Genomic DNA, 19,495 nt, shown 5'->3' on the forward strand with positions numbered 1-19,495 from the left:
TGCACACGGCATGCAAATGCACTCACCTTTATATGCACTTGTGAAAGCCAGGGGCCAGCGCAGGGGCCTCTACTGCTTTCACCTTATTTGTTTGAAATCAGGTCTCTCACTGAACCTGGAGCTTGCTGACTAGGCTGGGCTGGTCATCGAGCTCCCAGAATCTCCTTGTCTCACATTCCCAGCATCGGGATGCCTGGCACCTGCTGTCGTGCCTAGAATTGACATGAGTGCAAGGATCCAAACTCTCGCCTTTCTGTGTATGCAACAGCACTTTACCCACCGGACAGTCTCCCCAGCATCAGAAGCCGACTTTAGAGCGGCCTTTAGGGCTGCTTCTGAGATACAGAGTCACAGTGAGAGCCCGAGGGATGCTGAAACCCATGTCCCAGTTCTAAAGACATTTATTTCATCAGTCTGAGGTGTAACCTGAACCCAAGTATTTTTCAAAGTTCTCCTGTTGCTTCTAAGGTACAGGTTGGGTTGAAACCCAATGAGATAGAACACGTCCAGGTTATGAGTGCCAGTTCTTACCGTGGGACTCCAATTATCAGTGCAGAATCCGCCATTAAACTATGTATACTATTCACCAAGCCCTTGGAACCTAGTGAATATAATGCAATGGAACAAAAGAGCACCTGAGTTGGCTTTGAATGCCTTGACTTTCAATGGAGCAGATAATTTTCAGAATGCAAACCAAGTCCTCCATAGAAAATACTGGGTTGGTTGCTGGGCTTATACTTAGGGATGGATACATTATACTCCATACTATGTCTCAAACATGGCTCTTGTCATGAGCTCCAGCTTGGGATGTGTCATAAACCAAAGAAGCTCCATTTTTTTCCCAATATGTCAGCTAATGGAGCACAATCTCAGGGTAGGACTGAAAATCCCTTGATTAGCTGTTGGAAGGGCATTTGTTGTTTGTTTGTTTGTTTGTTTGTTTGTTTGTTTGTTTGTTTTTTCTGAGCAGGCTATAGGTGGTGAGCAAGCTCCTTCTCCAATGCCTCACTTACCCATACTGTCTATGGCAGGAGAGCTGTGTTTCGTTCAACCTGCCTCCCAAACTTGGAAATAATGTAGGCCTGTAGGAAGTCCTTCTGTATATGTGTTGTTTTCATTGGTTAATGAATAAAGAATCTGCATTGGCTTGTGATAGGAAAGAATAGAGCTAGGTGGGGAAAAACTAAATTGAATGCTGGGAGAAAGAAGGCGGAGTAAAGAATGCAATGGAGCTGCCAGAGGAGAAAGATGCAAGCCACCAGCCAGAACCTTGCCAGTAGGCCACGAGCCTGGTGGTAAAATATAAAAATAGAAATGGATTAAATTAAGATGTAAAAAGCTAGAGCTAATAGGCCAAGAAGTTATTTAGTTAATATAGTGTCTGTGTGATTATTTCAGGGTGAGCAACCAGAAACAAACAGCCTCTTACTACATACACCCATGGGCATGGCTTCTGTGGTCCCTTCTAGTGATGAAGGAATCAGAAGTGACATTTATCCAGCTCTTATCCCAGCACCCAATAGGTTGAGGCACAAACAAATCCAAGGCCAGCCTGGGCTTACATCTTAGGACTCTGTCCACAGATAGATGATAGATAGATACATAGGTAGATAGATAGACAGATAGATAGACAGATAGATATTCAAAGCAAGAAGAAGTCTGGTCTATCTCAGAGGGTTTGTGGAAAAAAGCTTGAGTTCATGGAGGAACGGAAGGAAACTCCTTCAAGACCCAAGTCCATGGAACAAAGTATAGATGAGAAAGATAAGATTTCCTGAGTCTCCCTGACAAGGAGCTTAGAATCCTTCCTGACTCCCCTTGCATTTAAGTAGCAGCTTCTGTAGAAATTTACATCTCAACCAAAATGTCTCATTATATCCCTGTTTCCTTTGCTGAACAGGTAAGATGATAGAAGATTACTGGGGGGTGTCAAGAAAGATCCTTGGTGATCTAAAGTTCTTGGAAAGTCTTAAGACATATGACAAAGACAACATCCCTTCAGTCATCATGAAGCGAATCCGGGAAAGGTTCATTGATCACCCTGATTTCCAGCCAGCTGTCATTAAAAATGTATCATCTGCCTGTGAGGGCCTGTGCAAGTGGGTGAGGGCCATGGAAGTATATGACCGAGTGGCCAAGGTGGTGGCTCCAAAAAGGGAGCGACTGAAGGAGGCTGAAGGGAAGTTGGAGATACAGATGCAGAAACTGAACCAGAAACGGGCGGAACTGAAGCTGGTGATAGACAGACTCCAGGCCCTGAATGACGACTTTGAAGAGATGAACGTCAAGAAAAAGGAACTGGAGGGAAATATTGAGATCTGCTCCCAGAAGCTGATCAGGGCGGAGAAGCTGATCAGTGGTCTTGGTGGAGAGAAGGACAGATGGACAGAAGCGGCCCGCCAGCTGGGGATCCGATATGATAACCTGACGGGGGACGTGTTGCTGTCCTCTGGGACTGTGGCTTACCTGGGTGCCTTCACGGTGGATTATCGAGCTCAGTGCCAGAAGGAATGGTTGGATTGCTGTAAGGATAAGGTCATTCCCGGCTCCACTGACTTCAGCCTCAGCAATACCTTAGGGGATCCCATAAAAATCCGTGCCTGGCAGATAGCTGGGCTTCCTGTTGACTCCTTCTCTGTTGACAACGGCATCATCGTGTCCAACTCCAGACGTTGGCCCTTGATGATTGACCCTCAGGGACAGGCCAATAAGTGGGTGAAAAACATGGAAAAAACAAATAAGCTGTCTGTCATCAAGTTATCTGACACCAATTACGTGAGGACTCTGGAAAACGCCCTGCAGTTCGGCACCCCTGTCTTACTGGAGAATGTTGGGGAAGAGCTCGATGCCTTCATTGAGCCCATCTTGCTCAAGGCAACATTCAAACAGCAAGGGGTTGAGTACATGAGACTAGGTGAGAATATCATCGAATACTCGAGGGATTTTAAGTTCTACATCACCACCCGTCTGAGGAATCCACATTATCTCCCTGAAATCGCCGTGAAAGTCTGTCTCCTCAACTTCATGATCACACCCTTGGGGCTCCAAGATCAACTCCTTGGCATTGTGGCTGCCAAGGAGAAGCCAGAACTAGAAGAAAAAAAGAACGAGTTGATTTTAGAAAGTGCCGAGAATAAGAAGCAACTAAAGGAGATCGAAGATAAGATTCTAGAGGTCCTCTCCCTGTCCGAGGGCAACATCCTGGAAGACGAGACGGCCATCAAGGTTCTGTCCTCTTCCAAAGTGCTGTCTGAGGAAATCTCAGAGAAGCAGAAAATAGCCTCCATGACAGAAACACAAATCGATGAGACTCGGATGGGCTACAAGCCTGTGGCTCTTCACTCTGCCACCATCTTCTTCTGTATCTCCGACCTGGCCCACATCGAGCCTATGTACCAGTACTCTCTGACATGGTTCATCAACCTCTACGTGCATTCCCTAGCCAACAGCACCAAGAGCGAGGAGCTGGACCTGCGCATCGAGTACATCATCGAACATTTCACCCTGAGTATCTACAACAATGTGTGCCGTTCCCTGTTTGAGAAGGACAAGCTGCTTTTCTCCCTCCTCCTGACCGTTGGCCTCTTGAAGGAAAAAAAGGCAATCAGCGAGGAGATTTGGTACTTCCTTCTAACTGGAGGTGTGGCCCTGGATAACCCCTACCCCAACCCAGCTTCTGAATGGTTATCTGAGAAGTCCTGGGGTGAGATTGTTCGAGCCTCCTCCTTACCGAGACTGAAAGGTCTGATGGAAGATGTGGAACATAATATCAAAGAATGGAAGCAAATCTATGACTCAGCCTGGCCCCACGAGGAGATTCTCCCTTCGCCTTGGAAGTTCCTTCAAACCCTGGAAAGGATGGCAATCCTACGATGTTTGCGGCCTGACAAGATGGTCCCAGCCATTCAGGACTTCATTTGTGAAACCATGGGAAAGGTGTTCATTGAAGCCCCGACCTTTGATCTCCAGGGATCCTACAATGATTCCAGTTGTTGTGCACCACTGATTTTCGTACTGTCTCCAGGCGCAGACCCAATGGCAGGTAAGGGCGGAGTAGTGTATAAAAACACTGAACTCCGCCGGGCGGTGGTGGCGCACGCCTTTAATCCCAGCACTTGGGAGGCAGAGGCAGGCGGATCTCTGTGAGTTCGAGACCAGCCTGGTCTACTAGAGCTAGTTCCGGGACAGGCACCAAAGCTACAGAGAAACCCTGTCTCGAAAAACCAAAAAAAAAAAAAAAAAAAAAAAAAACTGAATTCCCACACTGTGCTGGTTGACAGCAGGCGTCTCAAAGCTATCGGGCCTTGAGTTGAAAGACAACCATCTAAGATGTTCCTTCTTTCCTTCCTCCCTATACCCACTCTCTTCTTTAAGGCTGGCCTTAAACTAATAAGGTTCCTGACTTAGGTTCCCAAGTACTGGGGTTTCAGACGTATGCCACAAGCCTGGCTCAAGCAAAGCGTTTGACTGAATCAGGCAAGTGAAAACTTCATTTCCCTCTTAAGGAAAACAGCCGCTTGTCAGCACTCAGGAATCATGACATCTGGGAACCCAAATCCACAAGATTATCTGATTTTTCAAAAGAATCTAGGGAGCCGGGCGGTGGTGGCGCACGCCTTTAATCCCAGCACTCGGGAGGCAGAGTCAGGCGAATCTCTGTAGGCTCGAGACTAGCCTGATCTACAGAGCTAGTTCCAGGACAGGCTCCAAAACCACAGAGAAACCCTGTCTCGAAAAACCAAAAAAAAAAAAAAAAAAAAAAGAATCTAGGGATGGAAAACTTGGCCATTTTTAAACATTGATGACTCTTTTAAATTTTCCTTAAAATACAAGGGTAGGCTGTGGAAATCACTTGGTGGGTAGCACACTTGCCATGCGCCGAACCTCGTGTAAGCATGAACAGTGTGTTGTGTGTCTGTAACTCCGTGCACCTATGAAGAGGTGGAAGACAGAGACGGGAGAATGTTCAGAGGTTGACAGGCCACCTAGACGTGTAGACGAGAATAAACCGGTGAGCATGAGGCCCTGTCTAAAACAAGGGGGGAGGGTGAACCTCTGGCTATCCTCCGGCTTCTCTGTGCACACTCATACACAGAGAGACAGACAGACAGATTTTTTTTTAATATGATAAGGGCCAAGCCCAGAATTACATTGGCCCTGAATGTATCTTCATCTTGAACTATTTTCTCTATTGTATCTTTAACTTAAAAAAAAAATAACACTGAATACAGTTTTTAAAATCAGCAAGTTATGTGATTCAACAGAGATAGGATTTTGCTTCCTCCAGGCACATTTAACAAGGTCTGGAGACATTTTTCTGGTTACAGCTAAGATGCGGGATGTTGCATCTTCAAGAAAAAGACCAAGGATGCTGCTCGCTGTACAGTGTACAGGGCATTTCTTACAACAGAAGGTAGTACAGCGTAGGATGTCAATCATGCTGAGGTTCCAGAAGCTTGGTGTGGAGTCTAAGACCCATCTTTCTGCTTGACCTCACCAGAGAGAACTCCTCTTTGTAGCTCGATATTTCTCTCCAGAAACAGTTTGTCCAAGTGGACGGCCTCTTAGGGCTGCTCACATGAACTGAACTGCTTTCTCTCCTGGCAGATTTTCACACTCTTCTTTTCTCTGTTGCCAAATGAAGAAATAGTACAAAGGATGCAAGTGACAAAATAGATGTTTTCTGTGTTTGCTGGGGAGTTTGACATGTGCCCTTGACAAGGAAAAACTTAGCACCCCCAAGCCCGGGAGGAATATACAGGAGGGAGCAGAAGTGAAGGGGTTCCAGGTTCCTGTGTGGACCAAACATGTCAGGAACAACACAACCCCTTTCTAGCATCTTTTTCTTCATCACCTAAATCTGGTTTTCTTCTTTCTCTTTCTTTCTCTTTTACTTTTTATTTTTTGAGAACCTTATTTTTTTTTTTTTGGTTTTTCTTTTTTTTCTTTTTTTATTTTTTTAAAGATTTTTTATTTATTATGTATACAGCATTCTGTCTGGATATTTTGCCTGCAGACCAGAAGAGGGAGCCAGATCTCACTACAGGTAGTTGTGAGCCATCATGTGGTTGCTGGGAATTGAACTCAGGACCTCTGGAAGAGCAGCCTGTACTCTTAACCGCTGAGCCATCTCTCCAGCCCTTTTTTCGGTTTTTCAAGACAGGGTTTCTCTGTGGTTTTGGAGCCTGTCCTGGAACTAACTCTTGTAGACCAGGCTGGTCTTGAACTCACAGAGACCCGCCTGCCTCTGTCTCCCAAGTGCTGGGATTAAAGGCATGCGCCACCACCGCCCGGCTTTTGAGAACTTTATACAATGTGTCTTGATCATCTCCATTCCTCTTGGATCCTACCCACCATCTCTGTGTCCTCTTTATTTTGTACATAAACCCAAGTTTAACTTGCGCTCCCCATATACTCTTGGGTGTGTGGCCTTCCACTGAAGAGTGATTGACTACCACCAGCTACACTCTTAGAGAAAACTGACTCTTTCTCTCCCAGACACTCTAAGTTGCCAGTAGCTCCTCCATTGCGGGTGAGACTGCACACCTACCTCCACTCTCCATGCTGAGATTTGGTCTGGTTTGAGCTTGCAGAGTTCTTGCAGGGGCCATTACAACTGTTGGGAGCTCATGTATGCCACTGCCCTGCTATGTCTAGAAAGGATGATTTCCTTGTGGTCATCTACCACCTCTGGCTCTTACAATCTTTCTGACCCCGCTTCCAAAATGGTCTCTGACCCTTAAATGGAGGAGATATGATGTAAATGCTCCATTTAGGGGTGAGTATTCTACAGTCTTTTATTCTCTGCTCCTTGACTAGTTGTCTCTGTTTCAATCACCATCTACTTCAGAAGGAAGCTTCTTTGATGAGAGTTGAGAGATGCACTAATCTATGGATGTAATGATAAATCATTAAGAGTCAGTTTAATACTATGTCTGTTCAGAAAAATAATAATATTGGGTTCTCCCTTAGGACCCATGATCTTTTCATAGCCATCAGGTATGATGCAAGGCATAGGTTTCATTTGGGGAGTGGAACTCAAATTTGGTTTTTAAAAAGTGGTTGGTTACTCCCATGATGTTTTGTCACTGTTGAACCAGTGGGTTTGCCTTGTCTGGCCAGGCTTTATTGAAGCTTGCAAGATTCACAGTTGGCTAAGAGTATCATTACTAACCACTACCACCATCCCAGGTATTACAAAACTCACCTTCCAGCACTATTGAAGGTAGCCAGTAGGAAAGAAGCTTCCAAGTAAGTACTAGCTTGCTTTTTTCCATGGTCTATAACTCAAGCATGTGGTGGTTTGAGCACTAGGGTCTTGATGTCAAATTCTGGAGGGTAACCAATTGCATTGGCAGCCTTTAGTGTTTGGGGATCCATAGATCTGGCCAATAGCTCCAAAAGAAGTAATCCATTCCTGGTACTATTTATTTGTTAGCCTGTGGTGTCCAGCAGGCTAGCATATAAATCCATTATAGGATGACTCCAGCTAACTCAAAAGTCCTTTATGTGTCAATTGTTATAAAGAGAACTAGTAAAGCCGAGAGAATGAAGCAGAGAAATAAGGCAAAGGTCCAAGGTCTGATGATGGCAGCGGTGCTGGGATTGCATGCATGCACCACCACACCTGGCTTGAGGATCCATTCTTGAAGGAACCCCAGATCTTTCAACAGGCAGTGGTATGTAGGGACCGTCAGTCTGAGTGTCAGCAGTGCTCGTGACTCCTGAGAACCACTGCCTACACACCTTATCGTCCACTCCTTTTGTAGGTTGTACCTAGTGTGAGAAACAACACTTCATAATATAGGTACTGGAGGTTCAGGGTAGCAAAATAAAAATATTTACTTTTGTTTCTGGAGAATCCAAGCATCAGCCTGAACAAAATGGAAAAAAAATGGTGGGCTTTTCTTTTCCTCACATTTCCCTGAGCCCTCAATTCCTCATTGAGTACTTCAGGGAGGCATGGTTTCCCCCACTTATCTAGTATTGTTACCGCCTCAAATTCCTATCCTTCTGGGGCTTGAAATGTGCCCTTCTCTTTCCCGATACATCAGTTCAGTCATCTTGCAGATGCTCTGTGATTTTTCCACCCTAACATAAACTAAAACGCACCCAGGCAGGCAGGTGCCAGCTACGGCTAGACAGGTGCAACGGGCCTAGAACCTTCTGCTTATCAGTGGCTCAGTGTTGAACTCCTGTGCTGAAAATGGACTGTGGTTATTTATATCTATCCCAGTCCACTCTGTCAATCAAAGCTTTCTCTCAAAATGACTATACTTTCTATTTCTAAAAGTTCTATTTGATTTTTGTTTGTTTGGTTGGTTGGTTGGTTTGGGATTTGTATATTTGTTTGTTTGTTTGTTTGTTTGTTTTGTGTTTGTTTGACTGGCCTGGAATTCAGTATGTTGACTAGGCTAGCCTCTAACACACAGAGATCCACCTACCTCTGCCTCCCCCAAACTAGGATTAAAGGTGTGCACCACCATGCCCAGCCTTATAGTTCCATTTGTTTCGTTCCAAATCTGTACATTATTTAAAATAGGATTCTGAGTTTCATTGTGGTTAATATGCCATCGTTATTATTTTCAAATGTATTTCTTCCATGGGAGTTTCCTAACACTACTTGCTCTCTAAGGCTAGGTAACAAAAGTACAATGAACTGATGGCTTAACAACAAACCTAGTTTCTTACAGTTATGGAGGCCCCAAGTCCAAGACCAAGGTGTTTGGGGTGATTTCTTTCCAGGTTTTTCTCTTTGAATCATTGGTTTTTTTTTTTATATATAAAATGTTTTTGTTTGTTATTTATTTTTGTTTTTCGAGACCGAGTTTCTCTGAGTAATAGGACTGGTTGTCCTGGAACTCTTTTTGTAGACCAGGCTGGCCTCTGAGATTCACCTGCCTCTGCCTCCTCCTGAGTGCTAGGATTAAGGGCATGCACCACCATGCCCAGTGTCTGCTTTTATTTTAAAGTAGTGTAATTTATTTAAGATGGTATTTGTTTGCTTTTTAATATTTATTTTATGTGTGTGGATGTTTTGCCAACATGCATGGCTGTGTACCACATGTGTGCAGTGCCTATGCCTGAGAAGGCTAAAAGAGAGGACATGGGATCCCCTGGAGCTAGAGTTACAGATAGTTGTGAGCTGCCATGTGGATGCTGGGAATTGAACCTGGATCCTCTAGAAGAGCAGTCAGTGCTCTTAGCTGCTGAAACATTCTCTCGGGGCCTCTGCTTGTTGATTTTTAAGGTAGGGTATTTCCAGCCCAGGCTGCGTTAGCACTCACTATGTAGCCCAGACTAGCCCTAAATCTGGGAAATTTTTGCCTCAACCTTCAGACTATTGGGGCTGCAGGCATGCATAGCAATTCTTAGTTCCCTTTGGCTTATTGATGCCCATCCTCTGTGTTCACATGGTTTTCCCTCGGTGCGTCCATGCTCCTCCCCTCTGTTCTCATATACTTCTTAGAAGGACATCAGCCAGTCATATTGGATTAATAATTAAAGATACTGTTTTAACCTAGTCGCCTCTAGCAAGACCTAGCTCCAGTCAGAGTCACACTGTGAGAAACTGAGATTGGCACTTTGGTGTATGAGTCAAGGGAGCACCATTGGCCTACGTCAGAGACCATAGCTAACTCTTGGAGCATTAATTCTGGTTGTTCTGTGTTTTGACTATCCCTTATTATGATAGACGATAGACTTCGTAGTGTGGCTTATACTTTTATAGTAAATTCTCCATAACCAAATTTATGTCACTTTGTGGAATCCTCATTGAGTTTTAAGAGTGTCCCCAAAAGAGGTGGCCCCACCTTTCACCACAGGTGTGGGAGAACTATCCTTAAGGTGTGGGCCTAGGAGAGATGGCTCTGCTCCTTGTCTAAGGGGTGGTCCCAGTGGTTCAGACCAACCAGCTCAGCCACCACCCAGACCCACATCCTGGGCCTTGGGTTGGCCCACCCTAACGTCTGCCCCATCTGTGCCCTGCTGGAGTGTGTGAAGAGACTGGTCTGTGGAATGATAACCACAGCATCGCCACGACTCAGGGCTGCAACTGGGTGTCTGAGAGGAGTTTCGGTGAGGGTTCAGCGACAATGGTGTGCCGGAGGCCTTGAACCACACCAGTGACTATTGCAATGAACATTTTGTGGGTGGGGCCGACTGGACAAGAGGGTACACTGTGTGACACACTGCAGCACCCCATGCCACTAGGATGAATGAAGAGGGGCTGGAAAGATGGAGGAGGGAGATGGGGTTTTTTTTGTTTTGATCTCTTTTCAATTAAATTGGGGGGGTCATACTGTAACGGGGAGGGTCAGGGATGGAGGGACTGGGAAGTGAACAGGATTGGAGTGCATAATATGAACCTTCCTAAAGAATTAGTTGTTTTTTTTTTTTTTAAAAAAAAGTGTCAGCCCGGCGGTGGTAGCACAAGCCTTTAATCCTAGCACTAGGGAGGCAGAGGTGGGCAGATCTCTGTGAGTTCAAGGCCAGCCTGGTCGATAAGAGCTAGTTCCAGGACAGGCTCCAAAGCTACAGAGAAACCCTGTCTCGAAAAAAAAATTGTCCCCCAAACAGAACAAGTTTGCACGTGCAGATCCTGGTGCTCCAGGGATTTATTTAATTTATGTGAAAATTCTCAGTTAGGAACTCCCCAACTAGAGACTCCTGTGAATTCATGTCCCTCATCTCCACACGGGAGGAGCCTGGTGTTCTGATTCTCACTGAAGATCTATTCGCTTTTTCACTCCAGCTTTGGTTCAATAGCACCCATGGTTTTTGACCTTTTTAGCCTGACGTCACAGCCCGTAGAGGATCTTAACTTTATACGTAAGTCTTAGTCCCAGCTTCCTGTCCCTTAAGGGTGCAAAGCCAGAGCCAAGCATCATGGGGCATATTTATCATCTCAGCACTTGGGAGGCCGAGGGAGAAGGGTCAGCGGTTTGAGTTAGCCAGGACTACGTAGCAGGAAACACTGAATAATGAGAGTAATACATAGTCTGTGTGTTTAGAGAAAATGCCAAACGGGAGCCAGTTGCTGCTCCATTCGCAAGCCCCCCAGATAGCTCAAGTTCCACCAAGAGAGATACTGACAGATCAGTTAACAGAGGCTAATGAGTTTATTTCTGTACCCAAAATGTCAATGCATCCCTCCTTCTGCATCATAGCTATTAATCTGCTCTTAGCTGTCTCTTCTTTCAAAATCATCTTTCTTCCTGGTCTCAGGTCTGCTGAAGTTTGCAGATGATGTTGGCATGGGAGGTACCAAAACACAGACCATCTCCCTTGGCCAAGGCCAAGGCCCTATTGCATCCAAAATGATCCACAAAGCCATCCAAGACGGGACCTGGGTGGTCCTTCAGAACTGCCACCTGGCGACAAGTTGGATGCCTGCACTGGAGAAGATCTGTGAAGAGGTTATCACCCCTGAAAACACCAACTCGGAATTCAGGTGAGAGGCCGCCCCGTCTGGGCAAGACTCTGGGACCCAGCTCAAGCATGAGACAGCATTCTGGCAGCTGGCTGTAAAAAGAGGGAAGGGATAGTCCTGCCCTCGAGGAACTCCTTAGCTAGCAGAGACAGCTCACAGGAGAACCATGTTGCTGGAAACTGTTCTTCTTTGCTTTTCTGTTGCTATGGCAAACACCTTGACCAAAACCAGCTTGGACAAGAGAGCTTTATTTCGGCTTACACTTCCAGGTAACAATCTGCCATAGAGAGAAGCCAAGACAGGAACTCTAGGCAGGAAACTCAAGGCAGGAACTGAAGCAGCAACTGTGGAGGGGCATTGCTTACTGGCTGACTCTCTCTGGCGCCTGCTCAGCCATCTTAGGTGTCCCTACTCCCCCCGCCGGGAATAGCCCTCAGTGGAACTGGGTGCTTCCACATCAATCACCAATTAAGACAGTCTCTTACAGACATAGCCAGAGGCCAGTCTGATTGATGCAATTCTTCCCTTGAGGTTCATCCTTGCCAGATCTCAAGGTTAGACCAAATTACCAGTAAAAACTAAGTAGCCCACCATGTCGTACATAACTGAACAAGAACCACAGGGCACAGAAAGTGGGCGGGAATGTTGGGACAGGTATGAAGGACCGATGACTGTCTGGGATTTTGTAACATGGATAAGATTTCTCCAAGAAGGACATTCCAGTAAGAAGGAACAGCATTTCTGAAAGTGAACTTAGCCTGTGACTGTGGGAGATCTGGGGCAGGAAGTGGTTAGAGAACTTGATGCAGATGTGTCTGTGAAGGTAGACTGTCATAAAGGTTCTGGGGTTTTGTTTCTTTATTTTAGTAGGATTTAGTAACAATTGGGATTTAGTAACATTTGTTATTGCATACCACTGGTGTTTGTTTTGGTACAAAAACCTAAACAGATCAAAACAGAGCGTGACTTCAGATGTTAAAAATGCTTTTGTTCAGGGATGTCCATCATCACAAGATGTTCAGGTCAGACTGGGCTGTGCCAGGCCAGGGCCTGGTCCAGGGATAGAAGAGCCACCTTTTTTCCTTCTACTTAATTCTGAATTTCCTCTTGGGACTTTACAGCCATCAAGGGGCCTGGATCCTAGGGATAGGAAAATTCAAACCAAGGCAGGAGACAAAGGGGGATCCAAGGTGCTTAAGAGGGCTTAGCACACCCTACTCTAGAGCCAACCTGCTGCTCCCTGGTGGGTTCCAGGCCAGACCAAGCCAAGTGTTTCAAAGACAGCAAGCCAGATGTGTCCAGAAGGAAGGTGACCACATAGTCTTGTCAAGTCCCCAGCAGAGGCCTGTCCTCGGCCTGGAACACAAGACTCATGTCCACCTCTGTTCTACACGTGTTCACCTGCAGCTGCTCTACCAGGGGAGCCCATGAAATGCCTGGGCCATGGAAGCTGCAAGGCAAAGGCCACTGGGGAGGCTGTGGGGGTGTTGCAGTTTAAGAATCACCTGGTGTGAATTCCACACCAGCCAGAACTACATAGCGAGACCCTGTCCCAAAACAAACAGAAAAGAATCACATGACGTGGTATCCTCCAAAGGAATTTCCCCTGTTGGGTAAGATGTACCCTGAAGACCCCAACCCTCTATGGGGCTCAGCTGGGATTCCTATGTTTGAAATCACAGGCTGTCAAGAGTTAAAGGAGGGCAAATGTCTTCAACAGGAGTACTTCCAGTTTGGGGGGAGGGGAGACCACAGTCACCAGAGAATTCCCTACTTCATTGAGAAGTTCTGAGCAAGCTCCAGCCATCTGGCCTCTCCCCCTCCAACAACAGCTACAGGGGCGGGAGCAGTGAAAAGGTCACAGAGAACCAACCACCCCATAGCCCCCTGGGCTCCTGCAGATGGCGAGAACATGTTTTCACTCCAACCGGTTCTCCCTAGAATGCTTAACTTGGAACTCTTCAGACCAGAACAAAACCCTTGAGCAGTATGACACAGACGTCAATCATCCATTAGAGTGGAGACCTAGTAGGTAATCCCTGGAGACTCCAGCAATCCCACAGGGGCCAGAATGGGGGAGCAGCATGATCCCTGGAGGCTGAAAGAAGAGGCCAGAATGAGTCCAGCCATCACTGTTGAGAGAACTGTGCAGACTCATTTTCGGGGCGATGGGGGGACCATGTGATCCAGGCACCAACATGGAAGAGCCTTGCAGTCAACATTGTTCAGTAGAAGAGATGATTTTATGTGTGTGTGTGTGTGTGTGTGTGTGTGTGTGTGTAGGAATTCCTATGATGCTCTCTGTGAGGAACTTCACCCAACAACCGCTGCAGAGGAAGAACGGCCTGGGTAGCCAGAAGAGGAACACCTGGAATCTGGCCAGTGATCACCTGGAGGTCCCATATGCTGTGCATAGCCCCAGGCTCACTGGCAGAGGGCCTCACACAGTACTCTGTGACCAGCAGCAGACAGATAACCAGATGTCCTGACAAGTTCATACACCAGTGCTTCTCAACCTCCCTAATGCTGTGACCCTTTAATATAGTTCCCCAACCATAAAAAAATATGTCATTGCTGCTTCATAACTGTAATTTTGTTACTATTAGGAATCATAATGTAAATATTTGATATGCAGGGTATCTGATATATCTGATATGTGACCCTCAGAGGAGTTGAGACAACAGATTGAGAAAAACTGTTATATACAGAGGGCAAATCAGGCTTAGCGATGGGATCCCCAAGAAGACGTGTCCTCAGTGATAGGCTCGGCACAGAGACACAAAGCTGTAGACTCAGCTGGGATTGTCTATGGAGTCAAGGGTAGAAGAATTGGCACAGGCCTTGAGGCAGAGTTTTACACTCGGTGTGAACTGTTTTCAGTCATATTTGCAATGTCATTGGCTTTCTCTGCCTCACGCGCCAGCAGACTTTCTGCGCGTGCCCCTGCCACCCAGCCCACGTAGAGAGCAGAGTGTTTCCTGTGGGAGTGTGAGGCCCAACCCAGCACCACAGAAACTGAACGGAAGGCACGGAGCCAACCCAGGCTCAGGGTCACCTCTTAGAATGCCCACCACCTCCTCCTGGCACGGACACCTGGTTCTGCACTGAGGTCCTGAGGGGCCATAGCTCAAGATCCAGACCCAGTGTCCTGTCACAGAACCAGCTCCTCCACCAATCACACTGGGCTGTGAGCCTCCACTCTCAGGCAGCTGCCCAGAGCATGCTACCTGCACAACATTAGGCAAATCACTCCTATGCCTGGGCCCTGGGGCTCATGCTCAGTCACCAGATGAGACATAGCAAGACTGTATCTTAAACAATTATTGTTGCTGAAAATACCACTTGTTGTCTAGCATTGCTGCCTGCTCCTCTGATCTGTATTTCTGGACTTCATGGAGTTCTCGTCAAATGGAAATAGGAGTTGCATTCATAGCTCGAACCAGACAGGCTTGACACTCACTTTCAAATCAGGCAGGTTTGTCTTATTCCAGACCAGGGGATAAGATTGGCTTGTGAGCTAAATCCAGTCTGTTGCATTTCTGGTATGGCTTGCCCTCTAATTTTTCTAATATCAGAAAAAAAAACCTAAAAAATAATATTTCATGACACATGAAAATGATATGAAAATCAAATCTTGTCCATACACCAAGTTTTATTGAAAAACATTCATAAATATTCATATGTTATCTATGTCTAGTTTATTTGGGCAGGCATTATGTAAGCCCACCGAATCTACAGTGTTTTTCATTCTGTCATTTATGGTAATGGTTAATAATGGCAGCTGTTATTTTTGCCACTATTTATCAGTGTGACTTATGGCATTACTCTGAGCAGCCGGGTCTTTCTTTTGTCGTTCCAGACTCTGGCTCACTAGTTATCCATCGGAGAAGTTCCCCGTCAGCATTCTTCAGAATGGGATCAAAATGACCAACGAGCCCCCGAAAGGGCTAAGGGCCAACCTTCTCCGTTCCTACCTCAATGACCCAATCTCAGACCCCGTATTCTTTCAAAGTTGTACAAAGCCGGTGATGTGGCAGAAACTGTTGTTTGGACTTTGCTTCTTCCACGCTATTGTCCAAGAGAGGAGGAACTACGGAGCCCTAGGTGAGACATGACCACATGTCCAGGTGACCTAGAGATGGAACACAGGGGAAATCTACAGGTTTGCACTGAGACGGTGTGGCCAGAAAGATAATTCCCACACTCTAGGAATGACCAAGCAAATATTTATGCTAAGTATGAATTGCTATATGTCTGGGATTAAATTTTCATATAATATCCTTTTTTTCCTCTCTAAATCTGGGACCCTCATAACCAAGCCAATGCAAAAAGGTAAAGAGTGATACTGGGGGATGGGAGCAAGGACCTGAGTTCGGTCCCAGCGTCTACATAAACAGCTGGCATGGGGGCATGCATCTGTAGTGTCAGTGCTGCGGAGGTGGACTGTGTGTGCTGGCCTTGCTGCACAGCTCACTGAGGGAGCCCCAGGTTCCAGTAAGAACCCTATCTCAAAATAAATAAAGTGGATGGCATCTGAGGAGTAACGTCCAAAGTTGATCTCTTGCCTCTATATGCGTGCACACACACACACATGCACCAAGGTGATATTTCAAAATTAGGGGACCTCCAAATAGTGAAGCAGATAATGAATGGAACATATTTATTTTAGGCATAATAACCGCTCTCTGGAGAGTTGTCGCCAAGGAACCTACAGCATTTGAGTTAATTGCCTACATGTGCACAATTATGAAATCAGGAATACACCTGGGCACTTGTCTGTATTTAAAAGATTGTAATGCATTTATTTACCAGTGGAAACTAACCAATAAGTAACTAAATAACCTTGCTAGTTAAACTATCAAACTGCTGTCTTTCTGTCTTCCATGGTGGATGACCTGCCTCACCTATGGGCTGCTTTCACCTTGTTCCTTTGGAAGGACCCTCTGTGGGGACTCCTAGCAATTCTTTAGGTCAATCCAGAGGGAAATTGCCCTCAGTGTGGTTCTTTCTGGTTATTCCTTTCCTTCTTTTTCAAAAAACTAATTTCTGAAGTTAGTATACACAGTAATTAATGGGTCTCATTATGGCATCTCCATACCCAAACCTCATGCTTTGTTCTTGTTCATCTCCTTCCCCCACTGCCCCACCCGCTCCTCTGGATCCTCTGGGTGATTGCCCTCCTCCAACCCAGGTAGCCCCACAGCCCTGTGACTGCCCATTGAGAGTGGAAGAGAGGGGACAGCCCCGGGCCTGCCTTTCATGCATCATCTCCTCTCACCATATCCTCCCCTTCCTACCCCACATAACCTTCCCCCTCCCACCCCATCCTCCCTCTTCCACCTCTCTCCTTCCTACCCTGCCCTCCCCCTCCTACCCCATCCTCCTTACCCCACTCCATCCCCCCTCCCACCCCATCCTCCTCCTCACACCAGAACTCCAGAAATCTACGCAACGATTTGTCTCCAAGCCAACTATCCCATTGTGCTTTTCTCAGCATATGAGTTTTATTAAGTTGCATTCTTAATTTGTATAAGATTGTTTCAGAGGGAATTACATTTTTTTTTTGCAAGGGGCTGAAGAAACGGTTCAATGTTTGATAGCATTTGTTCCTCTTGCACAGAACCCAGAATTGATTCCTAGCACCTTCACAATGGATCACAAATCTGTAACTCCAGTTCCAGGGGATCCAATGCCTCTAGAATTCTGACCTCTGCAGGCACCAGGCACATACATGGTGCACAGACATATGTGCAGGCAAAACACTCATAAACATGAAATAAAAAAATTTAAAAATCCCCTGTGAAATCGTTAATGCACAAGTTGAGTGTCGCTTTTTGGAAGACGGGCCCTACAGCTCTTCCAGGAGCACGGGAAGGAGCCTCCAGAGCAGCTCCAATGGCCTCCCAGGCCATAGCTCCTGCTCAGCTGTGCTGTCCATGTTGGTCTTGGAGCCCCATGCTTTCCCACAGTCTTCCAAGCAGGCTGAGTAAATCCTGTCTCACAGACTCCAGGACATTAACATCTTCATGAACGGGGAGACCCATAAGGAAGCCGATTCTAGAATGGATGTTTTCTCAGGCAGAATGGCTGCCATGTTGGTAATAAATCAAGGCGAATAGTCGGCTGGGTGCTGGATACTCAGGGCTGAAAGAGGCCCTTGATCCGTAGTGATGCTTACCTTACATGCTCAGTCTCTGAGTGGAAATTAAGAGCTCTCAGCGCCGAAGCCTGTAATTCTTCTCTGCCTCTCGCAGGTTGGAACATCCCCTATGAATTCAATGAATCTGACCTGAGGATTAGCATGCGGCAGATCCAGATGTTTCTCAATGATTACAAGGAGGTGCCCTTTGAAGCGCTGACCTACCTGACAGGTATTTACGGACAGAGCTTTGCTGCCCTTATCTTCTGGTACCGTTTTCCATGCTCTTGCTCTTCAGCTCCTACCCTCTTTTGCTAATGCTTCTTGTCATGTGGGACACCATAAAAAACAAAGCCAGAATTAAGATACAGGCTTCCACAGCCAGGTGGCTTAGTCTGAGATGACAGAAAATGTAAACAAACAAATGACAATGCCGTGTTAAGCACGCTAACAGAAACATGCATGGGCTGCTGAGATAGCTTGGTCCATCCAGTGTTTGTTTCACACATAAAAAGTTTGGCACTTTGGTATGTGCTTGTGATCCCAATGCCAGAGAGGCAGAGACAGACAGATGACTAGAGTTTGCTAGCCAGCCACCTGGTGTAAATGGCAAATACCAGGCCAGTGAGAAGGTGAGCAGTGCCTGAGCAGGCATGATACCTGAGGATGACCTCTGACCTCCACACATATGTGGACATACATGCACATGTAAAAGAAAGAGGGCTGACTAGGGGCTGCTTTCCCACAGTTCTGTAGAGGGCACAAGTGCTCAGAGATAAGCACTGGAGAAACCAGGAATGGTAATCAGGCAGGTTGTCTCCTCCATGGAGGGACTACATCCTCAATGGAGGGAATGTATGCTGTTTCCCAGCAGAAGGCTAGGAGCAGATGTTGCAAATGACCTGGTGACCTGTGCTGTCTGTAGAGTCAGGCCTCACTCAGATCCCCCAGAATGTTTATCCCAGACTTTCCCTCCCTAGACCTTTATCTTTAGCTTTGTTTCTCAGGGGAGAATAAGGAAGATGTAACATGTATTTCATAGCCTGGTAACCTCTATGCTACCTCTGTTAGGGACCACTGTAGTACAATTAATAAAAACCCAGATTATTTCCTGAGAACCCCTGGAGGCAAGATTGCCATTTCGGACTGAGGTAGAGTCAGTGGTTGGCTGTTTGACTTTTCTGACCTTCAGGTTGAACCCCAGTATCTGTCTCTGGGTTCTTATTAATTGTGCTACAGACCATACCATTTTTAGGCCCTTAAGCTTTGGAACCCATCTTCATGGTAGAAGTCACATGTACTTTGCAAGAGTTTTCACGCCTGGAGCTTTATTGTGTACATGGGATTGAGATAGTTATTATCAGGAAACTTTTGTCTAAAACTGTACTGGACTTAAATATGTCTAAACTAAACTGGCCTGGTGTCAGACTCCGGAAGTTTGAACCAGCCCTGGCTCACTTCCTTCTTACCTCACACGGATCATTGGATGCTAGCAGGGACTCTCGCCCCCACGGGACCTGGGTTTGAGTCCCAACACCCACATGGTGGCTACACCTATCTGTAACTAGAGTTTCAGTGATCCAGCGCTTTCTCCTGGCCTCCTCAGACACTGCACATAAATGGTGCATAGACAGACAAACAGAAAGAACATCCATGCATGTAAAATAAGAATTCTTAAACATTTGAAGAAAGAGGAATATTTCTAAAACAGAAAGACAATACCATGATTCCATCTCGGGATGGGGGAGACTTCTAGCAGGTTTAAGAAGAGTTGAGTGTGGAGGGCGAGGAGAGGGCAGGATGGAAGAAGAGTAGCTTGAAGTGGGAACGGCATACGTGGTTCAGATCAAAGCAATTCCTCAGTGATCTGTACCCTGATCACCCAATTCTTACTAGCCCACAATATGGAGGCATTCAGAAGTATA

General features: G+C 46.2%; 1 protein-coding gene across 1 annotated transcript in view; it reads left to right on the top strand.

The window, feature by feature from the left end:
- Window positions 1–19,495, top strand: part of Dnah3 (dynein axonemal heavy chain 3) — a 168,277-nt gene that overhangs the window by 135,604 nt on the left and 13,178 nt on the right. The window contains exons 52-55 of the mRNA XM_057777629.1: window positions 1,901–4,042; window positions 11,227–11,452; window positions 15,291–15,535; window positions 17,686–17,802. Coding sequence (XP_057633612.1) covers window positions 1,901–4,042; window positions 11,227–11,452; window positions 15,291–15,535; window positions 17,686–17,802 — 2,730 coding nt within the window. The remainder of the gene's footprint in view (window positions 1–1,900; window positions 4,043–11,226; window positions 11,453–15,290; window positions 15,536–17,685; window positions 17,803–19,495) is intronic.

Source organism: Chionomys nivalis, chromosome 8 (genome assembly GCF_950005125.1).
Source record: "Chionomys nivalis chromosome 8, mChiNiv1.1, whole genome shotgun sequence".
NCBI lineage: Eukaryota > Metazoa > Chordata > Mammalia > Rodentia > Cricetidae > Chionomys > Chionomys nivalis.